Source organism: Frankliniella occidentalis, unplaced genomic scaffold (genome assembly GCF_000697945.3).
Source record: "Frankliniella occidentalis isolate FOCC.00 unplaced genomic scaffold, Focc_3.1 Scaffold336, whole genome shotgun sequence".
NCBI lineage: Eukaryota > Metazoa > Arthropoda > Insecta > Thysanoptera > Thripidae > Frankliniella > Frankliniella occidentalis.
This window is the reverse complement of record NW_026267459.1, coordinates 186,768-195,668: the sequence shown is the minus strand read 5'-3', so window position 1 is coordinate 195,668 and position 8,901 is coordinate 186,768. Positions and strand designations below refer to the sequence as shown.

Below are 8,901 nucleotides of genomic sequence, written 5' to 3'. Positions count from 1 at the left end.
GCTGGGGCTCAGTATGGAGACTCCACGATGACGAACGCTACCCAGGCTCCATAGGAGCTCAGAGGATACAGCCGAGTCGTACAAGCTGCAGCGATCTCAAGCTCAGTCAGGTGCTTTCTGATGCTGAGAAGCCTCGTTTTCCCGAGTGTTTAACAATGCCCGGGTGATAGAACAAACGAAGGGCGATAGTTTGCTTATAGACAAGGCGGGCGCGCGGCTTTTTTCGAACCGTTCAGTCTCGAGCTGTTTCGAACTGTGGCCATGGCAGTGACGTTCCTCATCCTGAAGCAGCAGCGGCGACCGTGGCGTGGACCCTTGCTCCACCTCCTCGCAGTAGGCGACCTGGAGGCAGAGGTGGCTGGGGTAGTCGTGTGACAAGGTCATTCACGAGCTGCTTTGCAGGCCAGCCCCTCGCAGTCGACCCGCCACTACCACGTCGACGCGGACGCGAGCGCCGCCCCGGCGATCACCTCCTCCCGAGGACCGTCCTCTCCATCCGCGAGCGGCTGGCCGTCGGCGGCCGCGGTCGCTGCGGTGTGCTGCAGGCCGAGGTGATGGTGAGGCTGGGTGAGGCTGGAGGCTATACCCAGGGCGCTCGCAGGTGACGGATGGTCAGTACTGCAGGTGGTTGGTGCCGACCGGGGGCGGGAGCCGCAAGAGCAGCGATCGATCCGGCGCCGCAGACGGGAAGGTCGTGGAGCTGACGGAAGACAACTTCCAGGACTTCGTGCAGGCAAGGCGCTCTCTGTCCGCCCCGCCCGGCCTGAGCGGCTGGACTTTATGTCCCTGCTCCTGCTGCAGGCCGAGCGCGTGGTGCTGGTGCTGTACCACGCGCCCTGGTGCGAGCACTGCGAGGCGGTGAGGCCCGAGTGGGACCGGGCTGCCGCGCTGCTCGGGGACCAGCAGGTAAAGTCAGGGCATGCGATGAGAGGTCCGAGCGTCGGTGATCTCGTTGCGGGGAAGAGCAGGTGCGCGGGCGCTTGGCCGCCGTCGACACCTCCCAGCACGAGGACCTGGCCCTGGGCCAGGGCATCCAGCAGCTCCCCTCTATGCGCCTGTATGTCGGCGGCGAGCTGCAGGCCCGCCACGTGGACGTCCGCCAGGCTGACGCCATCGTCGAGCTGGTGCGGTATGCGGCCCTACGGCCCGCGGAGGCGGCACCGTCAGCCGTGGTACACCAGGGCGAGCTTCCACGGCGGGACAACGTGAGTGAGTGTCGGACGATGGCGGGTCCGAGCGAGCCGGACCACACATTGCACCGCCATGCCCATCTGCTCGCAGGGGCTGCTGCGCCTCGGACGGGACGAATTGAAACCATTCCTCATCAAGAAGAAGCACGCCTTTGTCCTGTACTACAGACCAGGTTCGCCACGCTGCACGCCGCCCGGCTGCTGGTATGGCGCGGCATTACAACTGTGCTACCGTATTTTATTTCCCCTCCCCCCGATCGTAACCTTCCCCTGCCGTCCTGGGGCGCGCGGGCGGCGCGGGGGCGGTGCGGGGGGCGGCGGGGGAAGCGCACCACAAGCGCCATTACCCACGCCCTGGCCGATAGGAACTCTGGCGTATCGGCCGCCATGCCCGTCCCACCGGGCTAGCGCGGCTAGAGCCGGGGTATAAATACGGTCCGCGGCCGCTCTTTGATGGCCGTTGCACCTCGCTGACCCGAGTCGGTTTATCCGCGGTCATTACGGAGCACTGGCCGCAGGTCAAGTCGTTCTCCGTTCCCCCGACGCTTCGCCACTTCGCCACCCTCCTAACCCCCTCCCTCACCCTCGCGGGGACCGCTGGCCAGAATCGAGTCCACATCGAATAGACAACTGCTTGATGTTATTTGACGATATCAAAACTGTGGATAGCTTAAGGGGGATTAACTATGATAGGCTGCTAGGGCCAGAAAATCCAAAGTCTATTCGATGACAACGCTTCCCGTTGTATCGTGGCGGGAGGGGCGAGCCTCTACATACAGTAACTGCCAGCGCATCCTCCCCGTCCCCGGTTTGACAGGACAGAGCGACACCAGTGACCAGATGGTGGAGAGCTTCGAGCGAGCGTCGGTCTCCCTCGGTTCGACGCCCGTCGCCCTGGTGGCCGTCGACTGCGCCGAGGAGCCCGTCTTGTGCGAAACTATGCTGCCGCCTTCGCCAACCCTACCCGTAGTCGAGTACTACCACTTTCTAGACCGGGCCAGCGCGATCTACGACGACCAGCTGCAGGTGGGATGAGGGAATGGGGGGTGGCGTCACTCGCAAAGGCCCCAATGGACACGATCTGGACGGACAGGCAGTGGACCTCGTCCGCTTCGTGTCGGCGCGGGACGCCTTGGGGGCGGGAGGCGGCGGGGGCGGCACTGGCGGCGGGGGCGGTGACGGCCAGGAGCCCGACCCGGACGGAGCTGCGCACTGGGCCGACGTGCAGCATAAAGACGCCATCGTTCTCCTCAACGACTCCACCTTCGACGAGGTGCTGCGACGATCGAGACACGTACTCGTCTTCTTCTATGCCCCATGTGAGTCCGTGGCGGCCCGTGGGCGTCTCTCAAACGATCCTATTTGTAGTTCGGTTAAAACTGGGGGGAAAAGGGGGAGGGGGCGTCGGGGTTCAGTTGGTTGTCATATCGAGCTCCCCCCTTCCCTCTGAACCCTGGACCGCGATTTGCAGCCACTAATATCGTTTTCAACCGATACCTGAGCCTGCGATGCGCGAACTGCCTAATCCAGCCATGCGTGTGTGTGTATTCTCGCACAGGGTGCAACCACTGCTCCAGTGTTAAACAGAACTACGCAACAGCGGCCAAGGAGCTTAGCGACAGGGGTTTAAGAGGATGTCTGGCAGCAGTGGATTACTCTTCTAACCCACTTTTGGAGAGACGGTTTAGGTGAAGAAAGAAAATTTGGTGTTAATGACAGCTTTCTAGATTTTGAATGTTTGTAACTAGATTTCCCTATGATTGTTCCAGGCTTGAATATTTGCCAGCCCTTAAACTGTTTTACAAAGGAGAATTTGTCAATGATTATCACAAATTGCGCTCCAGAGAAGAATTTGTCCACTTAATCGATGCCACAATAAAACAAAACAAAACTTGAATAGATTAGATTATATAGTTTTATTCATAAATCTCACACAACCTGTCTGATGATTTTTTCCGTCTACAGTCTTCTTATCAGATCACACAATTAAAAATCTTGTTGTGCAAAAAAGGGTAACATTAGAGAATATCAATACAGTTGTTCCACATAAAATAATATCATATTGCAAAACAAGAAATTAATTAACAAATGGAAATGTTTTGGTAATGGTAATACAATGCAATGAGCACACACTATCACCAAAGTCATATTTTGCATAAATATTTGTCAAATTGATGAGGTCAGTGATGCATTTGCAAAAACACATGAACACAAATGAAAGCAGGATAAAAATACACTGTGTCTTTTCACACTTTAAAAATAATAATACACAACCAGATTCCAGATACAACAATTACTAGTTATTTCATAAAAGATTCATAAATAACTGTTTTCTTTAACTGCAATTTGGGCTTATGAATTGATATCACAATACAAATGATATTTTCTATAATATTCTCACAGCAACCAGACAAACTATGCGAGGAATCGAATATATTAACGGCCCCTCAAGCTACATGACTCTTTCTTATGTCAGACATTTATCAACAACACACTTTGGTATGAGGGAAGAAAGAAACCGGTGACCGTGATGTTGGTGTTACTTAAAACAACAGCCAACAATAATTACACAAACCTTACTTTCATGATAAACTAGCAAAAGATAGCTATGGTTTATCATTACACACTTTTGTCCCCAAATTATTGGTCATCTGATCAATTTTGCCCACTTTGCACAGCCCATCATTTTAAAAAAGCAAGTAGATAAATACCATGCAGTAAAATAGGTTAATTACATTTCTTACTTATCCTATGATGCGTAAATATTTACGTATAACGATGGCACACAATTTACTCGATGAGAAATGCACCAAACAAAAAGACTCAGTTTGCTATTTGCAACTATCATCACAGCTCAGGAATGATAATGTGTGTCTATTTCTTGCCCTACGTGAGAAAGAAGGGAATCATATAAACATTCACACACTTTGTACCCTGAAATACACAGCTTGATACTCAAGTTTATCAGATCAAATTATACATGACATAGCTACAATTATACAGACAAGTTGGAGATTAAAGTTATGTACGGAAGGCGCAGAGCACATTGATACAGCATGTGAGGTTGCTGTTCAGTGCAGCATCTGGCTCCACACTCTTTCTAACAAGATCTGGACCGTACATAAAAAGCAAAGGACATGACGAGACAAAGGAGAGCAATGCTGAGATAATACAATGTATATTTAAAGGCGTAGACACTCTTTACCTTCCATTAGGGCATTGGCATTAGCCATAACAAACAGTTTTAAAAGCATTATGAAAGAGTACAATTCTAATTGAAGACTACAAAATTAAAGAGTTTGCAGTTCCTTTAAACAATAAATGCAAAATGTGGCAGTGAGATAATGTAGATGCCAGATATTTTCTTCTGTGACAAAATTGTCAGTCAAATAACACATTAAAGTTCGTACTATAAGGTATGTAACAAATGTAGAGCATCAATTCACATTCTGTTCCACAAAATATTCATTTGCGGAATTGCCTTCTAATTCATCATTTGGTGATAGAGGAGCAATAACATGGCTGAAATCGTAAGTGTACACTTTTAGGGCAATAAAGCCCCCATAATTAGGCTGACCTTTGTGGAAAATTCCAACACCACTAAGAAGAATAGGTGGATCAGGTGCCAAATACTGAATGTCAATGAAAGGTACTGTAGTTTGAGCAGCATCTGCTTCAAAATCAGTGTTGGTGAACTCCATGTACATGTCTGGTTGTGAATCTGGGATAGATGACGCAATTGTTCTTGTAGATATGTCAGGTTTGTCCAAGTTCAACTTCACTCTGAAATAGAAAACAGTATATCGTGTTTTAAAGGTAATATTTAATGTTATGCTTCCAACTAACCCATAATGGGTTTGAAATTTACCTTGGGTTTCTAGAGTTGGGTGTGTTAGGATTATCAATCCAGATACTACCTTCAGGGCGTAGCTTTCCTGTTCTAATATCAATTGGTGTCGCTCGCATAATCAAATTAAGGTGGCCTCCAATATTTCTGAAGGATACACCAGTGAGAACATAGCCCGGTGGTGCAACTAGGTCATCCAGGTCAATCGCTCTCTGATTCCAGGCAAGTTTTAAGAAATCTTGTCCTTCCTGAACATTTCTGCCGTTCGTGGAGAACCCATCAACTGATTTCCAATCAAGCTCTGATTTGTTAAGACCTTTTGATGTTACTTCACCTTGCTCAATTTGAAAGTGAAAGACGCGATTATTCTTCACAAGTCTTAGACCTGTTACAACTCTAAAAAATAAATAAATAGGCAAATCAATTTAATAAAATCTAATTTGAGATAATGCAATGAAGTAATGTAAAAGCTGCATACTTGTTGTTTGATATGTCTGATAAGACAGGGCGGAGACTGAAGTAACGATCAGATAGACTTTCTTCATCACAAAGACACATGCAATATGAACAGTGCCATGCCAGATATCGCCACCACGAGTCTACTTTAGTGGTACCTTGATGACATTGTTTTTTCTTGCCAAGTACTTTACCATTTTCAAACTCCAAATATTCATAACGTCGCCTGGTATAGTTAGTCTTTGGAAAGAAACAATATACATTTAGAAACAATATACATTTTTGTAAGCACAAGAGAAGTATTTTAAATTGCCTCAAGTCAACAACATTTTTAAAAATACTAACCGATGGACAAACCCACATGTCAGCATCAAAATATTGACAATCATGCAAATGGCCATGGCATTTAGGCTGCTGGTCACAATACTGGGCTTCGTAACAACCGTGTGTTTGAGCAAGATTATAAGCTGCACAATTGTCCTTGCAGCTAGACTCTCTATTCATGTCAACCTCATTAACCAGGAAACCCTTTGAAACAAAGAGATAAGTCATGACAAAGATAAAAATAGAAATCACCTTAGAATAATTTTAATAAAGTAGTTCAATATACAGGGAATGAGGGATGTGACTTACCTGAAGAAGGCGAGTAACTTGATCAAATGTTCTACCTTCAACATGAACTGAAGGATCACAACGCCATGCTGTTCGAGATGCGGTTTTTAAAACATCACGTACTACACCAACTTGTGTTTCCTGATGCCTTTTGAATTGGCGTTCATAAATTTTTGCTTCTACACTAAAATTACCTAAATTACACAACAACAACAAAATATAGTGAGACAGGTTTAGATAAAACAGTTGGATCTTAGATAAAAAAGAACATCAGCTGGAAAGTTTGATACAGAGACAGTATAAATCATGCATAGGCAATACCTTTATCATATAATCGCAAAATCATCCACGAAAATTGCATTACAGCAAAACCTTGAAGCTGAACAAGCTGAATTGAATTGAAGAGATTCAGTAAAAGTTGCTGAGGAGATTGCTGAGTACCACATAAGACACCAGCACCCTGATCTTTCAGTGCATCTTTTAGCAGCACAAAAATACTTCTTGAATGAAAAGGACCACTGGTTGGGGCCACAAGAGAATTAATTCTGCTCATTAGTCCTCTAACGGAGGATTCCTCATGTGCAACAGCATGATTAGCAAAATCGAGAAGTGTGTGTGCTTCCACTCGAAAAGCAGATCTGCCTGGAGTTGTGCCTAAGAGCTCAGTGGAATTATCATATCCATTTTTAATATAGTCAGAGAGCTCAGCATCACGGACTGCCACTACAAAAGACAAAGCCATAAACAGTAAAAATAATGAAGGTCTTGTGAACAATTACTGAATACATGCTTGATACAAACCTCCATCCATGATTTCTGTCAATCGATCAAGGCGGAGCTCTAGGCGCACAATATCTGGTAGGTCAGTCATTAGTGCTCGGACAGTTGCTTCCGAGCTTGCCTGAACTGAACGTTGAACTTGACCAACAAGTCTACTAACTTCAGCAATGTGAGACAGTAATTTCCTCTCCCTGCGTCTAACTCCTGGTAACTGAAAATAGCAGAATTTAACAGTTAGCTGTATAAGAACTCCTAGATTCAGAACAGGAGTTCAGACCATTAGTAGGTAGACTTACTTCGGGTCCCCGGTATTCCCCTGGTCCATCATGCTCCCCCTCCGGACTCACTACCTCCCAGGTATGGAATATCTTCGCCAACACCTCGCCTCCGATTTGCAACCAATCGGTTACATCTGCGAATTCAGCGGAGCTGCTGCTAACGAAAGCTGCAGCGAGGAGGCTCACGACAACAAGTACTTTGTGGGAGGACCTCATGTTTTCCTCCTATCCCCCCCCAAATACGTATTTATAAGGTTATCCGACAGCAACGAACATTAGGAGACAAGTGCAAAACTGCACCTCCACTCTAGTACTACCTGAATAAAAACGGCGGAGCCGCAAAAGACGACTAGCACTTTCAAGTTATCCTACCATGAAACTTAACATTTAATAAAGACAGACGACACAAAAGAAAGTAGACATGGAGCTATCGTGCAAAAGACGGAAGCCTAAGCGTTCGGCCCCGGATGCTTGAAGAAAGAAGAAAGGGGTCTGTCGGGTCCGTCGTCAGTCCGTCATCTGTGAAGTGATGATAAACAACAAAGGAATCCAGGGGAAATGTTTTCGTCCGCTCTAGCAATTTCTTGTACTCTACTTTGAACAAATTTCTCATACTGAAGCGAAGATTGTGCGGTGCGGAGAACATAACCCTCGTAATCATGTGTTCATGAAGTTCATTGCTATGATTTAGTTTGTGACTTGCAGTCAACGTTCCGGTGCTTTATGGCAGATGTATGACTTTTTCAGACCTACATAAAATATATACTACCTATATAATATTTAGGTAGTGATCAGCGCATGAAATGGAGTATTCTAGTACTGTTGATGTTGGATATGTTGATGAGGCTGAGTACCCATGGAAGCTTGACAGTAAATTTTTTCCGAGCAAAGTGGGAGGACGACCCTCATGGCTTCAATTTACTGACTTACCTTCACCTAAAGATATGGAATGTGATAAGTGCCATGAGGCATGCATTTTTTTGTGTCAAGTTTACGCTCCAATAGAAACCAGGACTGACTGCTTCCATCGTACAGTCTTTGTTTTTATGTGTCGTAATCCAAGCTGCCATCTAATTAACGACAATGCACCTTTCATTGTCTACCGTTCACAACTCAAGAGGGAAAATGACTTTTATCCATTCGACCCTCCCGAAGAAACTGATAACTGGCACCCTGAATGCAAAGTGGATAAATGGACAGACCTGTGCGCTGCATGTGGTAATTCAGGAACAAGTCATTGTGGAAGGTGTAAATTGTTGAAATACTGTAGCCAAAGTCATCAAGTTTGCCACTGGAAGGATTATCATAAACAAACTTGTAACTCTGGTGGGTGTTGTTCCCTGAAATTTCTTGCTTAGCATACATACTTTCAAATCTGACACCTTCTCAATCCTTATCTATTTTAGGTGAGAGTATTGATTTACTTGGTAAGTCATCTTGCTTGTTACCTGAATATGAGTTAATTGTTGAACCTGAAGGGGATGATTCAATGGAATCTAGAGGTACACAAGTTGATGACTCTGAAGATGAAAATGATGATGACAAGGCTGAGGAATCAAGGATTCAAGAATTTGAAAAACTTTCCAATGAAGGGAAAACTGGCACTTTGGCAGGTTTGTGACTAGTTTGTTCTTTTAAGGGCTACGGATATACTAATTTGCTTGCAGCCTCCTCCCAACTATTACATAAACAAATCCACAAAAAGTCTAACTAATTTCCCTATTGATTTTGTCTTAGA

The 8,901-nt window shown here is 46.1% G+C and overlaps 3 protein-coding genes across 5 annotated transcripts in view; 2 read left to right on the top strand and 1 right to left on the bottom strand.

The window, feature by feature from the left end:
- Positions 1-1,630: 1,630 nt before the first annotated feature.
- Positions 1,631-3,086, top strand: LOC113204350 (protein disulfide-isomerase A4). 2 transcript variants are annotated; one of them, XM_026419515.2, is made up of 4 exons: positions 1,631-2,216; positions 2,284-2,509; positions 2,749-2,878; positions 2,960-3,086. In XM_026419515.2, the coding sequence occupies exons 1-4, from the start codon at positions 1,917-1,919 to the stop codon at positions 3,084-3,086; spliced, it is 783 nt and encodes a 260-aa protein (XP_026275300.2). In that variant the 5' UTR covers positions 1,631-1,916. The 2 variants fall into 2 exon arrangements, with proteins under 2 accessions (XP_026275300.2, XP_052130069.1); XM_052274109.1 differs by having other exon boundaries at positions 2,012-2,509.
- Position 3,087: 1 nt separating this feature from the next.
- Positions 3,088-7,664, bottom strand: LOC113204359 (uncharacterized). 2 transcript variants are annotated; one of them, XM_026419524.2, is made up of 9 exons: positions 7,481-7,664; positions 7,182-7,388; positions 6,907-7,096; positions 6,427-6,828; positions 6,127-6,299; positions 5,839-6,021; positions 5,516-5,733; positions 5,059-5,433; positions 3,088-4,973 (listed from the first exon to the last, which is right to left on the bottom strand). In XM_026419524.2, the coding sequence occupies exons 2-9, from the start codon at positions 7,377-7,379 to the stop codon at positions 4,628-4,630; spliced, it is 2,085 nt and encodes a 694-aa protein (XP_026275309.1). In that variant the 5' UTR covers positions 7,380-7,388; positions 7,481-7,664; the 3' UTR covers positions 3,088-4,627. The 2 variants fall into 2 exon arrangements, with proteins under 2 accessions (XP_026275309.1, XP_052130067.1); XM_052274107.1 differs by having other exon boundaries at positions 7,182-7,664.
- Positions 7,665-7,818: 154 nt separating this feature from the next.
- Positions 7,819-8,901, top strand: part of LOC113204360 (programmed cell death protein 2) — a 20,088-nt gene continuing 19,005 nt past the window's right edge. The window contains exons 1-2 of the mRNA XM_052274108.1: positions 7,819-8,489; positions 8,570-8,776. Coding sequence (XP_052130068.1) covers positions 7,967-8,489; positions 8,570-8,776 — 730 coding nt within the window. The 5' untranslated portion in view covers positions 7,819-7,966. The remainder of the gene's footprint in view (positions 8,490-8,569; positions 8,777-8,901) is intronic.

Bases quoted from the DNA above. Each gene is read 5' to 3' on its own strand.
- LOC113204350 (XM_026419515.2), top strand. From the start codon at position 1,917: ATGACAACGCTTCCCGTTGTATCGTGGCGGGAGGGGCGAGCCTCTACA. The intron at 2,217-2,283 runs GTGGGATGAGGG...CTGGACGGACAG, and splicing joins TCTACGACGACCAGCTGCAG to GCAGTGGACCTCGTCCGCTT. The intron at 2,879-2,959 runs GTGAAGAAAGAA...TGATTGTTCCAG, and splicing joins CTTTTGGAGAGACGGTTTAG to GCTTGAATATTTGCCAGCCC.
- LOC113204359 (XM_052274107.1), bottom strand. From the start codon at position 7,379: ATGAGGTCCTCCCACAAAGTACTTGTTGTCGTGAGCCTCCTCGCTGCA. The intron at 6,022-6,126 runs GTAAGTCACATC...TTTGTTTCAAAG, and splicing joins AAGTTACTCGCCTTCTTCAG to GGTTTCCTGGTTAATGAGGT. The intron at 5,434-5,515 runs GTATGCAGCTTT...TTTATTTTTTAG, and splicing joins TCAGACATATCAAACAACAA to AGTTGTAACAGGTCTAAGAC.